Source organism: Falco peregrinus, chromosome 2 (assembly GCF_023634155.1).
Source record: "Falco peregrinus isolate bFalPer1 chromosome 2, bFalPer1.pri, whole genome shotgun sequence".
Taxonomy (NCBI): Eukaryota; Metazoa; Chordata; class Aves; order Falconiformes; family Falconidae; genus Falco; species Falco peregrinus.
Genome location: NC_073722.1, coordinates 94,181,030 through 94,201,934, shown reverse-complemented (window position 1 = coordinate 94,201,934; position 20,905 = coordinate 94,181,030). Strand labels below are relative to the sequence as shown.

The 20,905-nt window shown below is 50.0% G+C and overlaps 2 protein-coding genes across 5 annotated transcripts; one reads left to right on the top strand and one right to left on the bottom strand.

Moving 5' to 3' along the window:
- Window positions 1-1,463: 1,463 nt before the first annotated feature.
- MMAB (metabolism of cobalamin associated B) lies at window positions 1,464-6,414 on the bottom strand. 2 transcript variants are annotated; one of them, XM_055797761.1, is made up of 9 exons: window positions 6,236-6,414; window positions 5,945-6,021; window positions 5,738-5,831; window positions 5,327-5,384; window positions 4,383-4,455; window positions 3,906-4,003; window positions 3,514-3,578; window positions 2,430-2,489; window positions 1,464-2,037 (listed from the first exon to the last, which is right to left on the bottom strand). In XM_055797761.1, the coding sequence occupies exons 1-9, from the start codon at window positions 6,397-6,399 to the stop codon at window positions 1,950-1,952; spliced, it is 777 nt and encodes a 258-aa protein (XP_055653736.1). In that variant the 5' UTR covers window positions 6,400-6,414; the 3' UTR covers window positions 1,464-1,949. The 2 variants fall into 2 exon arrangements, with proteins under 2 accessions (XP_055653736.1, XP_055653737.1); XM_055797762.1 differs by having other exon boundaries at window positions 6,114-6,246.
- On the top strand, window positions 6,396-20,345 carry MVK (mevalonate kinase). Of its 3 annotated transcripts, none has more exons than XM_005236520.4 (10): window positions 6,396-6,551; window positions 6,652-6,799; window positions 7,803-7,950; window positions 9,226-9,381; window positions 12,345-12,448; window positions 13,487-13,532; window positions 14,317-14,407; window positions 14,884-15,000; window positions 18,167-18,320; window positions 18,666-20,345. In XM_005236520.4, the coding sequence occupies exons 1-10, from the start codon at window positions 6,474-6,476 to the stop codon at window positions 18,815-18,817; spliced, it is 1,194 nt and encodes a 397-aa protein (XP_005236577.1). In that variant the 5' UTR covers window positions 6,396-6,473; the 3' UTR covers window positions 18,818-20,345. The 3 variants fall into 3 exon arrangements, with proteins under 3 accessions (XP_005236577.1, XP_027641164.1, XP_055653733.1); XM_027785363.2 differs by having other exon boundaries at window positions 18,622-18,746; XM_055797758.1 differs by lacking the exons at window positions 6,396-6,551; window positions 6,652-6,799; window positions 7,803-7,950; window positions 9,226-9,381 and adding an exon at window positions 10,439-10,728.
- Window positions 20,346-20,905: the final 560 nt, after the last annotated feature.

The window sequence follows — 20,905 nt, the reverse complement described above, 5'->3', positions numbered from 1 at the left end:
CGGAGCTGATTTATATAGCATTCATGAAGAATTTATATTGCAAAGAATTTTATTCAATTAAACTTGAAAAGCCTCTAGATTCCTAAGGTTCAATAGTGATCACTGAGACAGAGCTATCATAAAACTGGATGGCCTGTCTGGAGCAGGCATTGAGAAAATGTCTGATGTGACATTGCAGCTGACGGTACAGTCCAAATCAAGAGCATTTGTCATTGGGATGTGTTACAGGCTAAGGCTTGGAAAATTACTCTGTGAAAAATGTGCATTAACAATAGGCATGAAATATCTGTTTTAAAAAAAAAAAAAAAAGGGTGAGTAATGAGACAGCGGTATCTATTAGTGCTGGGCATTCTTCACTCTGACCCCAATCTGATTAAAAAGTTAACACAAAAGCCAGAGACTTTTTTCGGGAAGCAAGTTTCAGGTTGTTTCTACTTAACTAATTGAACAGAGCAAGCTGCATGACTGGCTTAAAAGCTCTCACCACTAAAATTGGCACCTTCAGAGCAGGGCAAGCGCTCTTGATGCGTGTGGATCACCTCACAGCCCACGGGTTGCCACGATGCTCCTCCATACACAGGCAAGACTTAAACGACCCCGTCTGATACGTATTCTTCCCAAGCACATTTCCAAGCTGGAAGTGGCTTGGACCTGCCTGTAAAACTGTAAATGTCTGTGTTCTCTAGGCAGCGTGGGTAGCAAGGTGTTAACTCATTCAGCTGGCTGTACCACACTTGTTTACATAGAGAATATGGTTTTTTGGCACTCTTCGGTCCATCAGGAAGCTGGAACAGAGGATGTCTTCTGCCTGCTCTGCTGAAGCTCTGCATTCTGCCATCGTGACAATTGCAGCCAGATTCTCTAAGCTCTAGGACGTGCTCTAGTCTACCCTGTTGAGGACTCCGTGACAGTGACACTCCCGAGGTCAATGTGGCTGCTAACATGTGTGATACGAGCCCCTTTGGGTGCTAGCCTCTCTCTTCCACCTCTAGCTGTCAGCTGAGGAGGCACCAAGCCCCTGCTACTCCTCACAGCCCCTTTATCTGCAAATTCAGTGGCTTGAGTCACCCCTAGTAGATAGATACTCAAACTAAACGAGGGCTCTACTCCATCAGCTGGTACCTGCATCCAGAGGGGGATGCTGTGACCAAACCTGTGCGTTCAAAGGGGTGTGGAGTTAGCCCCAGCTATCTAAACTGAGCTTGACACGACCTGTATGATTTGGCCCTTCCTCCTTTAATCCCTCGATCCTGTGTGAGCCTCAGTTCCTGGCAGAGGACGCACTGGATTGTCAGCACAGACATTCTTCACATGTGTAAAGAGAGGCAGCCAGAGCCAAAGAATTCCTAGTGCATTCCTGTAAATCTACCCAGCTCAGCTTCAGCCAGAGCTGATGGATTGAAAGCAACTTAAAAAAGAAAAGCACGCTGGGCTCAGTATTAAAGTATGACAGTTAAGGGCCCTTTGGTACAAGTAAATCACATTTATTATTTCAAAGCTTGTGGACAGAGTTCCTGAATCTCTACCCAGTTGCTGTTCCATATGAGCATTATGACTTACAAAGAGAAGCTGATTGTTTTCTCTTCTTCATTCCTCAGAGTCCTGTCAAAGCTTTTCCACAGCACCTGCCACTGCCTAGGGAAACGAAGACATCGCTCGAAAATCAGCTGTAGTTCTTTGAAGTCTCCTGCCTCAACTCCAACCCAGGGCAAGCTAACTCTGATGCCATCACTGCAGTGTCGTACAAAGGCATTTGGACAAGGCCCAGTGAACAGAAGAGCTGTGTCCCTCACAGTAGTTATGAACAAGGTCCTAGTTATTTAAGCTGGAAGTTCTTGGCAGCTCACATTTCCAGTCCAGGCTTGCCTTCTTTCCCTTCCTTGACGGGGGAAAGCAGTCTGCTGGATTTAGCTTCCCATGATCAAGGAAAGAAACATCCCAGCTCCCAGTTACGGTTCAGGCTTTATATATATTTTCTCTTCCTTCCCTTCCTTCATTGCAGCGTAACGCGCCAAAACGAAGAGATAGTCGCTCAGTCTGGAAACCAAGGGAAAAAGCAATGAAACCGCTTCTCACTCCAGGTGTGTTCGTATCCAGCAATGCACAACTACACAGCAAATCACTCTGAGTACAGCACAAGAACTGCAGGTGAAGGAAGGCAGAGACCACACGAGAAAAGATTTCCAAAATGGCCCTCGTTAAGAAAGCTGACTACTCCCTCAGCCCTGCAGCAGTGCCTGCAAACATACAGGCCTTGCAAGAATACTTCTCAACAAGCTGCTTGTTGAAACTTCAAACATCTTACTCTAGAAGGGAAGCTTCTTGAGAAGTAAAACCCCACCACTTTATCCCAAGACTAAGGGAACAACATGAGGCACGCTTCAGTAGTATAGAGCAAGGCTTTGGGATTTGGGTTGGTTTTTTTTTACCTGTTTAAATATTTGGCCACGTTTGGATCTGCTTCTCCTGCTTGTACTAAAGGAACCACGCTAGAAAAAGAAAAAAATTAGTGTATTTAGCTTTGTAGTTCTTGAATGCACAAAGGACTGCGATGCACTGGAGCACCAACCTTCACACCGCAACCTCACCTGAAGTCCCCATTCTAACTCTCCACAGCAGGTGTGAACGCTGTTTACTTCCCCAAGGGGAATGTGTGGTGGCTAAATGATGCAACTAATTTTTGTAATGGCTCCCCTCCTCTAAAGGATACTCATTAGTGGGTATCACTCAACAATAGGAGTAGTTTGCAGGATAATGGTCCTTTTCTGCAGGTAAACAGGGACCCTTTTGTTGAGGGCACAGAGCTGTTCCTTGCCTCCTGACTGGTATACAGCTCTTTCTAGCTTTCTTTTGACAAGAAAACACTGACTGTGATTAGTTTTTTTTAAGATCATGCTGCTCCAGTGTATCTTGTCAGAGTAGCGATTCTCACAGCAGAGCACATCCACAAAAACATCTTCCTGCACATCAGCAGCTGCAGTAAAGAATCCCCAGCAACTTAGAACTGCTGATGAGCAGGTTCAGGCTAAGACAAGAGACTTTCCGTGGAAGTGATTTACATAACGAGCAGGCAAGAGTTGGCTTCTATGGACCTTACCAGGGGAGTTTTCATCTCCAACAGAGAAGTGAGACAAGGTAGGTGTGGGCAGTAACATCTTAAGCCACTACAAGCTTCCCTGCCAGTGCCCCAGCTTCCATGTGTGCCAGCCTACAAAATACATTTAGCAAACCAGATAGGAGCTGAACACGTAGATGCATCTCAGTGTAAACCTGTCTGTTCTTTCTGAAGTTCTTAGCTGGAATGACCCAGTTCAGGGGAGGGAAGAGAGACTTGCTTTTTGCTGACTGCACTCCTGGAATTTGGCTAATACAAACATACAAAGCTCAACTCGAGCTCTAGCTGAGTGCAATACAGCTACGGTTGATTGCTCTGACTGCAACAACTTGCTATCATTGCAGCATTCTGATCACCTTTTATCAATTTTATTCTGTTACACTACAGCCAACACTCACCACCTTTCAGCTCTGCGGCAGACAGCTCGGGAAAAATGGAGAGCAGCACTGCTTTTACCTCCTGACTGAAACAACAATGAAACAGCGCATCAATGTCTGCTAACAACAGATACAGCCATCCACCTCATTGTGTAACTGCAGCAAAGCTTATCACATCTCACACAGGCGTACAACTGAGCCCTGTCTTACGGCTAGGCAACTGGGAAGAGGTATCTGAATGCAGTAGGATGGGGAAATTTAACTCAACTGGGTCCTTCTCTCTGTTTTTCTTTTGCTGTTTGTCCATGCAAATAACGGTCTCAGAACCTGTTTTCCCACAGCAAGTGGTAGAGCAGATTCACCCCAACAAAGAGAGCCTTCCCTAGTCAGCGAAAGGCATAAGCAGTACCTACTGGCAAGATGAAAGCTCTGAGTGGAGGAAGCTGCTCAGAGTAACTGTCAATCCACTGCTCCAGCTCCAGAACCGGCTTCTCACTAAAATACGTTCGTTCTACAGAGGGAAAAGAGGAATCAACTAAAAGAAATGCAGAAGTGATTTGGTCTGCTGTCATATTTCTTGGATCAGTAAGCCCTAAGGAAGCATCCCCAAAAAATCCTCCTGCTACAGCAGGGCTGGCTCCCCATTCAGCAGCTGAGGATGGGTGTCAGTGTTGGGGCAGCACCTCAGACCAGCTTGTATCGCTTGAGTCACAGGAACGCAGCAGCCTGTGGGGCCGTGCGTGACTTCATTCAGCACCCAGACACGCACTGCGGAGCAGCCCTCGGGTAGCTCTACCTACCACATACTGGAACAACCTCCCCATTGCCAGTCTAGAAAGACAGCTGTGATTCAAGAAACGTTATCCCAGGAAAGATACTGTGGGGCTTACTTAAATGAGCCCCTCTGGCTGAGGAGAGAGGTGTCGCGATGTTGGAGCCCACATCCTGCAGCATACACTGGACCTAGATGTGGCAATCAGGACAAAAATAAGAAGCGCTTTCATTAACCAGCCTTTGATGCTCCGGTAGAACTGCAGCAAGATCTGGGAGGCGACAGCTGGTTGTGCTGATTAAAGAAGATCCTACCCTTGTTGTTCATCATCCCCCAGCCTGCTGGCAGGGGGGATCAGATAAGTGCTCCCTAATTGCTTTATGAGAAGCCAGATTAGCACATGTACTTGTTTTCACTGGCACATTAAACCACCCTGGCTGACTTTGCAGAAAGCAGGCTGGGGAGTGCTCACATAATCCCTTTGCTGGTAGGACACCAAACCAGTAACCTCTGGAAGAAAAGCAGTGACAAACAGCTGCAGACAGCACTGGCTTGATGTCACATCCACTTCCAAAATGGGCATCTCTCCATAGTCTGGTATACTTAAAGAGACTGTCTGGTAAAGCTTTTTAAAATCTCTGATTATAGCTCCTTCTGCTTTCTTGTGCACAGCACAGCTAATTACCAAAATTCACAGACTGCCACAGTGGAACACATCACCCGCCTTCGTGCCCACGTGGTTACTTTGCCCCGACTTCAAATCTGAGGCTATGGGACAAGACTTGTGTCCATAACCATGTATAGTAACAGGTCTGAATAAACCTAGTGATACGTTTGTCTGCCCCAAACTAATTACCTGTTCTACCAGTTTACTTCTTGGTTAAAGAAATTTATTTAAGAGTGCAATCAAGGGTCAGAGTCTTAAATATTTCTTTCAGTACTAAATTTATTAAATTCCTGCGTGTCAGCGGGAACATTGTGTCTAAATGTTAAAGAGTTTAAGAATACATTTCAATAGCACAGATGTGACTACAGTGGGTGAGGATTATCATTAATACTCACTTTGTGAAGCTGCTCAACAAACGTGTGGCCCTTTTCACTACTAAATTCACCAGCAAGCCTATGTTAAAAAAAAAAAAAAAAAAAAAGAAAAGAAGAGTTAGCTGAAAATTAAAAAAATGACCATGACTGTATATGTGTTTTTCCTAAGGAAATTTGGCCACTCCTGGCTGTCAGTGCCACCCTCCAGAGAAACCCGGGCACAGCGTATCCTGATGGGTGCTGGGAGCGCGGTTCTGAACAGAGGTGCTGCCCCAAGACCCCCGCAGCAGGGGGCTGGGGTGTGTCCCCAGGCCCTTGGGCACGGGGAGGGGGGAGAGCGGTGCGGCCTGCCCGGGGCCAGGGCTCCCGCAGAGCACGGCAGGCCACGGCTAGGCCTCCACGGCGGGCCGGGCTGCGGGGACAGGGGGTTACCCGATGGCCGAGCTCAGCTCATCCGTGGCTCCCAGGGCCTCGAAGATCTGGTCGCCCTTCGGCCTCCGCTCGCCGGTGAAGGTGCTGGAGAAGCCTTTGGGAAGGGCCCGGGGGCGGCGCTCAGAGGCCAGGACCGGCCAGCGGAGCCACTGGGGTCGGGCCGGGCTTCTGCCCCGAGGTCCCCCCCTCGCCGCCCCCGGGCGCTACCTGCGTCTCCCGTCCTCGTGTAGATCTTCGGGGCCCGGTCGCTGCGGGGGCCGCGGGCGGGGGGGTCGCCGTCGGGGCTGTGGGGGCACAGGTCGTGAGAGGAAGCACCGGGCCCTCCCCCGCCGGGCCTACCCCGCCGGGCCCCCGGCCCATCCCGGCGCTCACCTACCTGCCCGCCCCGCTGTGCTGCCACCGCCGCCCCGCCGCCAGCAGCCCCCGCAGCCCCCTGCCTGCCGCCCGCCGCAACATCCCTCCCGGCCGCCGTAGCCGCCGCCGCCGCCGCCCCCTGACCCTCGGCGGCCGCCGTCCCTCCCTTCGCCCCCGCTCGGTGTCACCCCAGCGCCGCACCACTCCGCACCGCCGCCTTCCCATTGGCCTTTCCGATGTCCCGCCCTCGCAAGGATCCCGACTATTGGTTCGAGGGTAAGGAGGGTGGGGCAGAGCGCGGCTCCCATTGGCGAGCAGGACTGTCAGTCCGCGTGGCTGGAGTTAGGCGGCTGAGGCGGCGGTGGCGGCGGCTTTGCGGGCGATGTGGGAGCGGAGCCTGCTGCTGTCCGCCCCGGGGAAGGTGATCCTCCATGGGGAGCACGCCGTGGTGCACGGCAAGGTAAGGAGCCTGCCGCCGGCTCCCGGGGCTCCGGCCCGGCTCCCCTGGCTCCGGCCCGGCTCCCCTCAGCTCCCCTGACGCCGCTCCTCCTTGTCCGTAGGTGGCCTTGGCCGTGGCGCTGGACCTGAGGACCTTCCTCCGCCTGCGGCCCTGCGGTGAGGGCCGGGTCCGCGTCCGCCTGCCCGGCGTCGGCGTCGTGAGGAGCTGGGAGACCCCCCGCCTGCAGGCCCTGCGGAGGGGGTTTGCAGGCAAGCGCTGAGAGGAGGAAGCCGCTGCCCCTGTGTCTGTGGGGCTCCCGGGCCTGCTCGGTGCCCTCTGGCTGCGCTGGGGCCCCTATGGGTGCCCCGCTGGAACCCCGCAGCGTTGGTTGTTGCCCCTGCAGAGCGTCGCTGGGCCGTCTCTCTGACCACGCGCAGTGTGTGTTTCACTACTGAGTCCCTGCACGCTGCCGGCTCAGGCACGCACGCTCCCTCCTTGTGCCTCTTGTGACCTGCCTGATGCTCTGGGACCCGAGAGTGGCCCTTGCCCTGGCTGTGTCCTCCTGGTTCAGGTTCCTAAGGGCTTGTTCTAGTACTGCTGTGGCTCAGGCAGTGCTGTAATACATACAGGAGCCAGCCGGGGACCACATCCAGGTGTATTACCAAATCTGGTCTGAGTTGAGAGCTCTTGGGGAAGGCAGGGATACAGGGCCTGTTTTCCTGCCCCTTTGCCAGCCCTCACTGGAACTTTTGCAGCATCTTATGCTGGGTGCGGTCCCTGACTGGTGGTTGTGCTGTTTCCCTCCAGAGCAGCTGGCATTAACTCGTGGTCCTCATGAGCACCGTTTCCTTAGCAGAAGACAGAACAAAGTCTGCTGAGTCGGAGCATTGGTAACCTCTCTCGGCACTGACCAAAAGTTCTCTTATGCTCTGCCTGCTCCTGGCCATTTGGAGTCCAGACTTGTGTGAAACACAGCAGAATATCCCTTCTGGTGATGGATGGGTGCACTGGGAAGTGTAGGCAAGGAGGCAGTTGCTATAATACAACTTAGGTGTGAAACGTAGAAACACTGGGTTTTCGGAGTGACTGGTGGAGATTTTGCTTTTATTTTATCATGAATCCTTAGGTAGAAGGTTTGTAGGTGAAATCTGAAATTGGCTCAGTCTGTTTCTGCCCACTGTAACAGGAGATGTTGTTCTTCTATATACTACTTTCAAGTTTAACAGTTTCCTGGTTTCTAAGTGTTAAATTTTTCCCTGCTTGCTTCCATAGCTGACTTTGATGAATCTAAGTCCCCCAGCGTAGAACAGCTGGATACACTGAAAGAGTTTGCTGGAATCGCTGCTGGAGCCTCAGCTCCCGAGAGCCTTGCTACTCTTGCCTTTCTTTATATGTGCCTGGCTATTTCAGCTAAGTATGGGTAAGGCTATCTTCCTGCCCCAAAATAAATATGTTATCTCGAGTGTTGTTCACCATTAATTGCTTCTACAAGGTCACAGGAAGAAATGAAATCTTTGAGGCAAAATAAGAAATTACAAGGAATCTCACTTTATTTAGGTTCTGAATGCCTCAGAAGACACTCTTCAGAGCTGAGCTGTTTGGTGGCTGGGGTGCCCCAAGGAGGTGGGCTGGGAATCATCTGCTCTCATTTAGGCATCTGGCTTTGAGGTGCTTAAGTTGAAGCAGTTCATCCTGTTGTTCCTGCACAGTCAACAGAAGCAGGCACAGACATCCCTCCCTCCAGCAGACAGCTCATTTCATCCTGGCTCAGGTTAGGAAAACTGCTGCAGAAATGAGCTGTGAATTCATTGTCTGAGCTAAGTCTGATTGCTCCTGTGGGCTGAATCTCCCTAAAAATAGGAGAACTTGGGGTAAACGCAGCTCAGAGCTGTTCCAGTTTCTAAACTTGACCAATACTGTTGATGATACCAGTGGAAGTTACTGGACAGGTGCTTGGGGCGATGTCGGATACAGCGCTGCTTGCTATTTAAAACCAAGTAGAACCTGATTTCAATATTCATAGCAAAGAAATCAAAGGTTAAAGAATTACCATGCGTAGCTGCATTGTGTTTTGCTTTGCAGTCTCTGAGTTGCTTGGTGATAGCACTGGGGCTGTCATCAACCTGCTCCAAAACCATCAGTTCGTAGTCAGTGTCACTCACCAGCCAGTGAAAAGGTCCTGGGTTTGATACTGGGGTCTGTAACACAACCCAGATGCATTCGGTGGAGAAAAGGGGCACGTGGGCACAGATATGTGCGTCTTTAATCTTCCCCATCAGCTTGTCGCTCCAGTGGGATGTAACTGCAATTATGGATTTGGGATATTTATGCTTCATTTAGAAATACATTTAAAATCGTGTTTACAACAATCTTTGAAGGGTCTCTTTATGGTGCTGCTCAAGTATTTGGTTACTAAGTGCCCCTGCTAGCAGCTTGACAAGCTGTGCTAATCATAGATCCAATTCAGCAAGGCTTTGTTCTAGTACAATAGCTTAGCAAGGCTACTCAGCTGTGCTAACTGAGCACTCGTGAAGCCCGTGTGCCTCCGATGCGATGCGTATGCATGTGCTGATGTTGCCAGTTTTTGGCTAGCTTTTCCTGCGATCAGTCCTAATTGGCATCTTTTGCCTTTGAAATGTTGTCTCAAGACGGAATTCAAGTTCGTTGTGTTAGATCCTGTATGTTTGTGTTTCAGAGATGTTCCGAGCGTGGACATACTGGTGTGGTCTGAGCTGCCCACGGGAGCTGGGCTGGGTTCAAGTGCCGCCTATGCTGTTTGCTTGGCAGCGGCCCTGCTGACAGTGTGCGGAGCCATCTCGTGCCCTCTGAAGGAGGGAGAGTCCACAGCCAGGTAACGCACTGAGGAAGTGTTCCTGCTTTGATTGCATGGCCTGCGGCGGCTCTGCTGTGCTCTCTGTCTTTCCTTCTAGCTGCAGAAATTCTGGTGCTGGCACCTCTCTTGATCTCTCTAGCTGACTCCTGGGCTGTGGCCGCAGCAGCGGCCCTCTGAGCCCAGCTCCTTTCCTTTCCTCTCCTATCGCTGCCGTGTGTTCCCAGCAGCAGAGACGTGCCCTGTCGCAGGGCTCTGACCTGTGAATCATGTGTTTACAATTTGCTTCTCCTGGTAAAAGCAACTGGATGCAGAGACTTCATAAAACTTCCACCCTTTCACTTGTCTAGTGTAAGACAGATATACTTTTTTTTTAAAAAAAAAAGCGCTTTATTTTGCCAAGCAAAAAACCCACACATACTCTGATGTGGCGTTTTTTTTAACCTCTATTTCCTCTCTGTCCCTGAGCATCTTCCAGTTTTTGCTTTGAGTCCTCAAGGAGTTGATCCTTTCTGGGGTTTGTGCATTTTCATGATGATTTTTTTTTCTGCGTGTGGTACATTTCCTGCTGATCTCCTGCCTGAGCTTCCCCTTTATCAGTGGCTGGTGAAAGGGAGTTTCTTTCCTCCTGCCATTGGGTTGCTTTCCCGTGGAGTTCAGTCTTGAAAAACTGGTTTGCTCTGCTGTGTCTAAGTAGGCTCTGCTTAAAGATGCGTATCACAGCTGGAGCAGCAGAACCCTCTATTGTGTGCTTCGTGCCAGGTGCAACCTTTTATGGTTGGCTTCTGTGGTTTTTGTGGGGGTCTAAAAGTGAGACAGCAAGAGGGAGTAGCTCTGTTCTGCTGCAAAACCCAGTTTTGCAGCCTGACCCAGAAACACGTTCTTGGAGTGGAGCAGTTTGTACACCCTGCTCAGGCAAATCTCCCAAATAGTCACACAGCACGAGAAATAAAAGGCCAGTTCCAAACCAGGCAATGAGCAGTGAGGGTGTCTTCATTCCCTGCTCGTACTTCTTAGCTTCAGCTTGAATACAGTGTAACTTTTTTTTTTTCTTCCAGCTGGCATGCAGAGGGTAAGTGAGAGATGGGGGTGTCAGACTTCAGAAGGTTTTTGCTTAACGTCGCAAGAAAAGAACAGCGTGATATAATGACTCCTGTGTAGAGAAGAATCGCAGCCTCTCAAAGAGGATTAAAAACAAGTGGTTTACAGCAAACTGCGCTTCTATTTTGAGTAGCGGCGGTGTGAGCTGTTTTTCTGAATGCTTCACAGATTAAATATTGGCAAGTGAAATGAAAGGTGTGTGGAGATGGATAAAGACATTCAGCTGAGGCCCAGGGAAGCGGGGGAGTTAAAGGAAGCAGCTTCCAGGTAGCTCTCAGACCTTCTGTCTTGCCTTAGTAGTGGTCAGTGACCATTCTCATTATTTCATATAAGACTATGTGATGCTTTCCAAAAATCCATGTTTGTGCCTCTGCTCCGTCACGTAATACCTGTTCTGGGCCCTGTATTCTAAAAACCTGTCGAATGCACGTTCTCGCTGCACCAAGCACCAGCTCTGATCTCTGTGGAGCATCCCCAATGCTGGGGTATCCGATGCTACCATACATTAGGCCATTTGAACGGTGGCTTGGAACACGCGCTGTGTGTCTGGACCGCAGAGCAATCCGAGCGGTGTGGCAGGGGAGGATCAGAGATGTGTATTTGTGTGCCTGTGCCAGTCTAAATTTGTTACAGCAAGGAGGGGGAGGGCTGGCTGGCTCCCTGTGGGTGTTGAGCTTCCCTTGCAGTGACAGGGTTTGAGAGAGTCCTTCAGTGTGGAAGTGAGTGGGTTTGAAATAGACTGGTGAGTTCTGAAGGTGGGTGCACGGGTGCATGCCTTGCAGGCCCAAAGCAGTGGCGTGTTCAGAGGCGCTGGGAGAGAAATCGCTGTGGTGGAATTGCAGTCAAGTTGCAGCCAGCAATTAGACTAGACAGTTGGACTAGATCATCTCCAGAGGTCCCTTCCAACCCTGACCATTCTGTGAATTGCTTTGTAACTGGCAGCTCTGCGTTTGCTTTTTGTATTGCTGCAGCCCGTTAATTAGCATGTTCACTTGGGGGTCTCAACCCTTGCTGAGTCTGACCAGCACCAAACTCTTTGTGCTAGCATTTAAACTCTCAAAGCACTTACCAATTTATGTGGCTGCTTTTAAGACAACAAAGATCTGGGTTTGTGTTTTTAGCATAACACCTTCTGGATCTGCATTTGGTTCCCTTCTGTGCTCTAAGTGCCAGCACCCGGTGCAGCTTGGAAGTGTTCGGAGTTAATCCCTAAAAATGAAAGTTCTTTGCTAGAGGTGGTGTGGTTAGAACTGATTTACTTCTGACCCAGTTTGTGAGGTTTCTGCAGCTGAGCGGCTGGCAATTAGAGGCTGTATTTGCACGTGTGAAATGCAACTTTTACTATGCTTTTCTCACATGGTGCCTTCTGCATCTACAAATACATCATCCTGCCTGTTGGTGAGCAGGATTTCAGGCCAAGATGTGTGGTAACACACAGTGTCGGGGGGGCGGGAATGGGTCTGGACTTGCATTCAGTTAAATTTGATCTTCTCTAGGCCAGGGCTAGGATCTCCTCCCTGAATCTGTTCCCTCCCTCGCTGCTGGCCTGCAGCAGGAGCACTGGGTAGTGGTTGTACCCTCCATGCTGTATCAGTCCGAGGAGCAGTGCCAGTTCCCCTCGCAGGGCTGAATGTGTTTCTACGTGTTGCCATGCAGAGAAGTGCCGAGGGCCAGTTAGGCGCTGTACACAGCGGTGCCCACTCTCCACTGAAAGAGTGCAGTGCACAGAGGGGATGTGCAGTGCTGGGGCTCTTCCTACAGCAACTGGGTACCTTGTATGGTTCCTGCCGCTTTTGTATCTCCTGTGGCTTCTGATGCTTCTCTCTGTCACTCTGCGTGTGCTGATTTTGGTTGTGTATTGGAGTAATTTTCTTGCCTTTCAGGTGGACAGAAGAAGAGCTGACTTTGATTAACAGCTGGGCCTTCCAAGGGGAACGGGTGATCCATGGCAATCCGTCGGGTGTGGATAATGCTGTTGGTACCTGGGGTATGTGTGTGTGCTTGCTGCTCCCTGGCACTGAATATGGGTGCTGAGGAGAGTGTTTCCATTCTGCACTGCAGACTGCGCATCAGCTGTGGCATCTGCTCACCAGTTTCCCAGAAGCTGCAATTCTGCAGACGATAAGGCTCGGTTGGGGTTGCTGCAGGTCGCTGAACGGAGCAGGTTGCCTCACTGTGCTGAGGTACATAGAGCAAAGGGACCAGAAACTCCCAAATTCAGGTCCCCATTTTGACCTGAGTAGGGGGACTCGATCCCTGTCCTGGTTTGCCCCATCTGTGAGCTGGGACTGGAGCCAGCTGGGGTGTTGGGGACTGGCTGCAGTAACACCAGAGATTGTCCCCCAGGCAGGTGCTGTGGAGCAGAGACCCTGCTGCAAATAACTGATACTTAAACATTCTGGCATGAACAAAGAAACCTAATCCTGTCCCAAGGATAATGCAGTAGAAAATGCAGTTGGACAGCTGTCATTTAGTTTCAATTAACAGAGACTTCCAAGTGTTTTGGAAGTGTCCTTGGAGACTTTTAATAATCTTTCTAATGAGACCTAATCGCAGTGCCTCTGTATAAGTAGGAGCCAAGTGAGACATTCCTTCTGGACAATGAAATTCCATACTGAAGGACAGCTGCTGACGTGAGTGCACACGTTCAGTCCAGTCTGAAACCTGTATGCTTGGCTCTGCCCCAGGGCATCACTGCTTGATTCTCTTTTTTTTTTTTTCAGTAAAGATTTAACGGTGGCCAAAGTCTTTGCCTTTTAAAAAATATTTAATGTGATCCCAGAGTAGAGGAGAGCAAAGGGAAAGGCACTGGGTTAACTATGTCCGGCCAGACCCTCTCATTAAGTCAGCAGGGTTAGGCAGATTCATGCTGTCTGAGAACATGGTTCATTTAGTTAGTGTTTCTTGCAATTACTGTCATATGCTCTGGGTGAGGTTCTAAAGATGAAAGACCTTCTGTCTCTTACGACACTGTGTTATCCCTCTGCTTGCTGTGTACTGAGACAATGCATGTATTTTACTTTAGGTGGAGCCCTGAGATACCAATCAGGAAAAATCACACCATTAAAGAGGTAATAGTCGAGTTTAAAAATAACACTTACATATGGTGGGTGGAATATGTCAAAGAGGCATTGGGTGGATGTTGTAGGGCATGAGATTGATGGGGGATCACTAACAGTGTGGCGGAAGGGCTCTGTAGCCAGGTTTTGCTGTAGGTGTGGGTAGCTTGAGTGTTGTCTTGGTTTGGGGTAAATGGGAACAATGAAATGTTTGGTCATTATCTGACATTAGATGAACACAGCACAAAGGATCAATATTAATTTCATGGCATTATGGGCAGCAGGAACGGATCTGCTCCTGGCAGAAAATGACATTGTGGGGAGGGGGAACTTTTTGCTTACCTGGTGCTAAGAGTGTGTGAAAACCAAGCTACAGAGACAAATCCAGGTCCTGCGTGTTCCCTCTGCCTCCTGCCAATGAAGTATAATCTGACTCCATTAAAATCTTTCACAGTGCATGAAATTGCTCTATTAGCAGTTAATGGCTACTGCTGGCTAGTCTCATAGATAGTATTTCAAAGGAAAAATTTGCTTGAAAAACATGGATTTCAGTAAATACATTACAGTCCTATTTATAGCGCTAGTACAGTTGTTCCTTGTATCCAAGAAGAACAAGCCTGAACCCAGCCAGCACTTAAGCACCTGCTTAACTTTTTTAAAACTAATGGGACTCCTTATCTTGGGTGTCATGCTCAAATAGGTCTTTTGAGGCAGAGCAAATTGTAGCTCTCTGGGCCTTGGGAGCTTCTGGAGGACTGTGAAGGAAAGAGGCAAGGAGATCTCTTGTTGCTTCCAGGGTGCCGATGCTGAAGATCTTGCTGACCAACACAAAAGTCCCTCGAAGCACCAAGGTCCTGGTGGCTGGTGCTAAGCAGAAGATCCTGAAGGTGCAGCACCTGCGTGGTCGTGGGGATGGAGATGCATGCTGGTGCAGGGTGGGGAGATAACCCTCACAAGCCCAGATCTCCTCATGTGGGACTGCAGGTCTTGCAGGGATCTCTTGGGAGATCCCTCCTGTCATCGCTGCATTCCTATCTGTTGCTATCCCAGCTGCTCTGGGAACAGGGCTTCAGCTCACCTCCTCCCTTTCTCCAGTATTAACAGGGCTTGCCACAAAAATCACCAGTGTGCAACCACAAAAAGAATAGTTCCTTCCTCTGGCCTGTTTCCCTCTCCTCTTCCGTTTTCTGCAGGTGGGAGCAACTTACCATTGCCCTGCTCTGCAGTGGGTTTTTCTGTGAATGGATAGCCCCAAATGGTGTGAGGAATAGTTTAGCTCAAAGGGGCTGGGGCTGGGTTCATCACAGTGGTATTGGAAGACTAGCAAGCACTCTTCTCATGTCTTGCCTTCCCCCGTTCTCAGTTCCCTGCCATAATGAACCCGGTGCTGGACTCCATTGATGCAATTTCTCAGGAGTGCCAAAGTGTTCTGGAAGCGATGCCTGAAAATCCATCACCAGAGTATTACCCTGTGCTGGAGGTAAGGGGCTTGTTCACCAGTATTTTTAGACACTGTTACTGTTGAACATCAAAACGTCATTTAAAGAACATTAAGTCTAAGAAAAAATTGATAGCAGGAAATGTTCAGTTCTCAGTGAAACCATGGTCTGTGTGCGCTGCTTTTAATGCCCTTCCTGGAGCCAAGGGAGAGAAAACGCTGCTGGTGTCTCTCCACAGCAGTGCACAGGGAGGGAGGGAGCGGGTCTGGTGCTTTGTGGACCTGTAGCTCTGGAGGTTTTGTTTCCCTTCGCTAAGAAACGTGGCGTGAGTTCAGGCCAAGATGCTGCCTCCCTGCACCACAGGCCAGGCACGCTCGTTCTGGCAGTCACTGCCTGTGAAGCAACTGCTTTGTCACTGCCAAGGCTGGAGCAAAGAGCAGAGAGCCCAGCAGCCACTGGTTTGTGATGGACTGGTTACGAGCCAGCTCCCATTGCTCTGTGCTCATCCTGGCTCCAGAGAATAACAGAGTTGTGCCCAGAGCTGACCTGACATTGATGCATGAGGTGCATACAAAGATCTGTGTTTGTCTTGGCGTTGTTCAAAGTAGGAGAGGCTGCTGTGGTGGGGAGAAACGCGCTTCCAAGTGGAAGAAGTTCTTTACAGTGCTGAGTGCGCTGTAATACCAATTCGTGCAACCGTGGGGTAAGGATGCGCGGCAGTGTCCCAGCTGAGGCAAACCTGGCCTGGCTCTGGATGCCAAGTGACTTGGAAGATTGAGAACCATTTGGTACTGGCAGTGCAGTTCCTTGTTGGCACCTGGCTCCCTCGCTTTGGTTCTCCTGTGAGGACTTCTGTTTGTCCTTGCTCTTGCTGGTTGGTTGTCCCCTCCACAGCTGTGGCATGCTGCAGAGGTGCAGGAGAGGCCTCTGGGGTGGGACAGGGAGCTGCTGTCCCAGCTCAATCCGTGGCAGCAGCGTAGGGCCACTCTGTTAGCAGATGCTTGGTACAGCCTTCTCTTTGCTTCAGGCTTTGCACCTCACTGCTTGTGGGTGAGCTGCTGCTGAGGCTGCAGCAAGCACGGGAGGGTCTTCCATGGGATTTGTAGCAAAGTCCTTCTGCTCCCTTTGCACCAAGGGAGTGGTGGGTTTCTGTACTCATCAGGGTGGGCTGACCCTAATGAGGGCTGAGCTGGCATCAGCTGGGAGAGATCCAGAGGCTGTCTGCAGCACAACTTCAGACAATTCTTCTCCACCTTAATGCCGTATTGCTCAGGCTGTCGGAAACGTTGGGGGACAGGGAAGAGGAGGGCTAATTTGAAGTGTGCTTCGAGATCCTCACGTGAAAGATGTCAAAACAGCCTTGTATACAATGCCTGGGAAGCAGCACTGCAGTGAGCAGCTTTCTGTCTTGACTCTGTTGTTTTGTCTTGTGCTTGAAGAGCCCACAGAGGCACAGTTGATTATATGCAGCATATATATATATATATATATATATTTGGCTGTTTCTGAAATGTGCAGTTCTGGACAGCATTGTATTTGAACCATCGAACTAGTCTACTGTGTCATAAGCTGTCATCCAATTCCTGGCAGATTTTGGATCAGGAGATGACAGGTGTCTTGGATCATCATAGGCAGTGCTGTGCCCTCACTCAGGCATATAAAGAGGGCTCTAGATGGACGTCTGTCCAACCCAGCACAGAACTTGTGATATATGCGCTCTGCATGTGACTGGCTAATTCGCCTCCCCACATCTGTTTAAAGGCAGTACAGGAATGCTCTGGGGTACAGAAATGGAGGGGGGAAGAGGGATTATTTCTGCGTAGTGTTGGCAGGAGACCTGTGTGGAGCTGAGCGAAGGTGATGTGACTGACACCTGCCATGCTGTAGCATGGCTCCCGCTGCTCCCTGTGTGCAGCGTTCTTCCTGGCTCGCCACAGGCAGGGAAGCACTTGGTGGCGTTGGCTGGTGGAGGGAGCCACAGGGTTCCTGTTAGGGAACCTCTCTGGGACTGCTCCCATCTCAGCTGGCTCCCTGCTTGTGACACCCTCTGCGATAGTGATAGGAACAGCTGCCACATGCCTGGGAGACGATCAGGTCAGGGTGTCAGACCAGCCTTCTTGAGAATGAACTTTCTCTGCTGATGGTGCTGATGAGCTGGAAGGGCACTGCAGTGCCTGGGGGCCTGGTGTCAGTTCCTTGCCCTGCTCCAGGCTCACTCTGAGGGTGGCCCAAGCGCTTCCCTTTGCCCCTTAACTCCTCACCTCTAGTACTGGGAGGAGAGAAGCTGTGACCCCCACCTCTGTGAGGTGTTCTCCATTCCTTGGCCATTTGGACTTTGCTGCTGTGGCAGCTTTCTCCAGGAGCAGTGGTGTCTGTGGCTGGCTGGGACAGCGTGATAGAGATGCGCTTGCAGCTCACCAGAGCCGGGCAGCTCTGCTTGGAGGGCGGCCTTGCTTGGAGAGTGGTTTGCACTGCTTTTCCCCCCCAGGGAGGACCCTCTCGACCCCACTTGAGCTGGGTGCCAGATTCCCAGCGTGGTGCTGGTGAGTGGCCCTTTGGCTCACAGCCCAGGGCCTGCCCGCGAGGAGGGAGAAGTGCTGCACAATGCAAACAGGGGGAGGTAATTTCATGTCCCCTCTCCAGCAATGCCGTTCAGGCTTGGCTGTGTCAGAAGTCCCCTGGATTTAGTTATGCTGGATGGATTGCAGAGCAGGGCAGGGTGACAGCCAGGAATGAGAGATGCTGGCTTAGTGCCCTTCCCACGGCCAGCAAGGGGGCTTGCACAGTCTCCTGCTCAACACTCGTGTGACAGGGGAGAGGTGAAGCTGTCGGGAGGCATCGGGGAGTTCTGATTTAGCACCTGAAATAAATGCCTGCTGGCAGCTTGCAGTGATCAGGATTTTCTCAGGAGGTCCAGAAGCTGTTATACCGCTGTCACTGTGGTGTGCAGCAGCAGCGCCAAGTCATGAGGGGGACAGGGACAGATGAGCAGTGCAGAGTTCAGACTCTGGCTTTGATCTTGCTGCCCAGCGCTGCTGGGCCCTGAGACACACTGGTGGCCTAACTCCCTGCAGAAATGAGATGGCCGTGTAGAGGTGGCTGCGAAAGCAGGGCAGCTCCCCTGCACCTCGCTGGGAAGGGAACCACAGCTGTGAAGAGCCTCTGTCACAATGCATGCTCATCTCCTGTGTGTACGGTTGCTTTTAGGAACTCTTTGATATAAACCAACACCACTTAAACGTGATTGGAGCTGGCCATCCCTCCCTGGATAGGCTGTGCCGGGTGACGGCATCCCACGGCCTGCACAGCAAGCTGACTGGAGCTGGCGGGGGCGGCTGTGGCATCACCCTGCTGAGACCAGGTCAGTAACCTTCTGCTTGCCATGGGCATCTTTCCCCTGTTCCACACGACCCTGCCAGTGGGGTCAGGTTTGGGAGCCAGAAGGTTACAATGCTAGCCCTCGTAGGGCTGTAGTGGGATGTGAAGCTGTGTCACGAGTACGGGATGGCGTCTCACAGAGCTGCCTGGCAGTGTGGTTTGCAGTGTGTGAGACAGAGGCGATTCAGTGCGTTCATTTATGTGTGTCAGACCTTCAGGGCATTGGCCCTGTTCCAGGGGGCATGTGTTTAAACGTGCGATGTCCTGTTTCTGTCTCCCTGCAGTGGCCTAGCTGACTAACTGGCTGCTCTTGCCTTCCTCTTGGCAGACACCTCCCCGCTGACCGTGGAAGCAGCCAAGCGAGACTTATGTGCCTGTGGATTTGAATGCTGGGAGACCAATATCGGGGCCCCCGGAGTGACCCTGCACTCCTCCTCGTCTTTAAACGCCAAAGTGCTGCACGCGCTCTTGGAGAGTTAAGCTTCTGCCTCTGGCCAGACTGAGCTTTTGGCACCATATCCTCGGAGCGATAAGTTTTATGTGCCCTGATGCCTGGAAACTTCTCTCCTGCTCTCCTGTGTTGCTGAGGGCATCTAGATGTGGGTGCAGAGCCAGTTTCGGGCCTGGTTGTCGCTGGGAATGCGGGCTGCCATGAGCACCCGGCAGCAACTGCTTGCACTTGGGCTAGGTGCAAGTTTGACCTAGTCTCTGAAAATCCTGTTTTGAATTTACTTACTCAACTGCTGTGCTAATCCCAAGGGGCAGGAAGAGAGGGTCTTGGCTGGATTCCAACATGGATAACGACACTTTGCTTGGTTCTGCTGCTTCAGATGCATGCGGTGTCTCTTCCCTTCTCCCCTGGCGTCCTGCAAGGGTGGGCAGTGGAGGCTGGCAAGGTGGATGTGCAGAGCGCTTTGACGTTTTTGGGTGAAAAGCGTCTTGGCAGCTCAGGGCTTGACACTCAGGTCTCCATTTCTCCTGGACTGCAATTCACAGTGGAAAGGAAACTTTAAATACTCTTAAATAGCTCTTACCTGCTACTAATTGAATTAGATAATTAATATGGAAGATACAGCACAATTCTAGTGATATTACCAGTTTTCACTTTCCCATGATCTCTGCCTGGGCTGATAAGTAGGGTCCTACTCATGTTTAAGGTCTGGTTCAAACAGGTACTGTCACCTGCAAGGAGAGTGGCTGAAGGCAAGGGCAGTCTTAAAATTTTCTCTTTGCAATAGCTGTTCTGGGATCTCTCACGCTTTGGTCTTAAACGAGCATGCCCTTCATGCTGCCTGTTGTTGGGTACTTAAACTGTGCCAGGGTGGGGGGAGACTGGGGATGGAGAGGGGTCAGTGACAGAGCAAACACAAATTTGTTTTAGTCTGAAGTAATTGTTTTTAAGTAGAAAAAAAAAAAAAAAACAACCCACCACCTTCTGAAAAGCTGACCATAACTTGCAATTGGCAAACTACAAAACCTAAATGCATTTAAACTTATTAGCAAATGTAAATGCATTTTTTTACCTCTGAAATTTTAATGAGTTGTACTATGGAACTAAAGGAAATTGGCAGGTAAGTCTCTGAAGCCAGAGTATCTTGAAGTAATAAGCTGACTCTTAGTGACTGTGGCCTCTTCTATAGCTTCCAAAGAGATTTTATCATTGTTCTGTTTGTCTGGTTTTGTTGTTTTTGTTTTTTTTTTTTAAGTGTAGCTCTGTTCAAGAATTGCTTCATTCAAAGCTGAGTAATACATTGGCAGAGGTGGGTGGGAGCTTGCATTCCTCTTCCAGTACAGAAATAAAAAAAAATCAAATGCAAGAAGTTGAGATGTACTAGCTGTAAAATCCTGGCATTGTGATGACCAGCTTTAGTTCACTGATCAGACATAAAACTGTCTCTGGTTTTAATAAATTGATGTTTTTTACGTGCAAAGTGTTCTTTGATAATTATGCTGGATACAAAAGGAAAAAAAGTACCTTACACTGCTTCAATAAAAACAGGTTTCAGATGCTGGGTTTCTACATGTCTAATTACAATTCCAATTTGCATCCAAGAAAGGCTTTACGCTAATCACAAGTCAGAAAGCCTGATAAATAATTTACCATTTTCTAATACAGTGTAATCAATGTGAGTATCTGGGAGCGTGTTGACTCTGTAAACACTTAAATGTGTCTGTAGTTGCTGGCGGTTCGCACAAAGAAATGCCAAATTCAGTGTGAAGAAACTTTGCTTCAAAACGATGTGTCTGGGGTTGATCCTCATTAGCTGCTTTCCTTGGAAGATGGCCTCACAGTCACAGTACAAGTGCTGGAGGAATATGGAGGGAAAGAACAGAATAAAAATTTTGATTTGCTGGTGTCAATCATCATTAAAATGGGTGATTGAAACAGACCACCTGACCAAGTCAGGTCGGTGCAGGGGCCTCCTGTTGCTGAGCTGCCAGTGGAGCGTTTGAGTATGCTGTCCCTGCTTTGGTTTTCTTCCAGCTGTGTCAGGGCAGAAGGTGGAGGCCTCGGGTGCCGCAGGTTCCTGTGACCAGGGATGCTTTTGCCTGCAAACTTCCAGCCTT

What these genes read in the sequence shown, in the direction of transcription:
- MMAB (XM_055797761.1), bottom strand. Translation starts at nt 6,399, where the DNA reads ATGGGAGCCGCGCTCTGCCCCACCCTCCTTACCCTCGAACCAATAGTC. An exon ending in TTGTTGAGCAGCTTCACAAA is followed by an intron (nt 4,456 to 5,326) that starts GTGAGTATTAAT and finishes TGCCACATCTAG; the next exon opens with GTCCAGTGTATGCTGCAGGA. An exon ending in TGCCGCAGAGCTGAAAGGTG is followed by an intron (nt 2,490 to 3,513) that starts GTGAGTGTTGGC and finishes TTCTTTTTCTAG; the next exon opens with CGTGGTTCCTTTAGTACAAG.
- MVK (XM_005236520.4), top strand. Translation starts at nt 6,474, where the DNA reads ATGTGGGAGCGGAGCCTGCTGCTGTCCGCCCCGGGGAAGGTGATCCTC. An exon ending in GCTATTTCAGCTAAGTATGG is followed by an intron (nt 7,951 to 9,225) that starts GTAAGGCTATCT and finishes TTTGTGTTTCAG; the next exon opens with AGATGTTCCGAGCGTGGACA. An exon ending in AAAATCACACCATTAAAGAG is followed by an intron (nt 13,533 to 14,316) that starts GTAATAGTCGAG and finishes TGTTGCTTCCAG; the next exon opens with GGTGCCGATGCTGAAGATCT.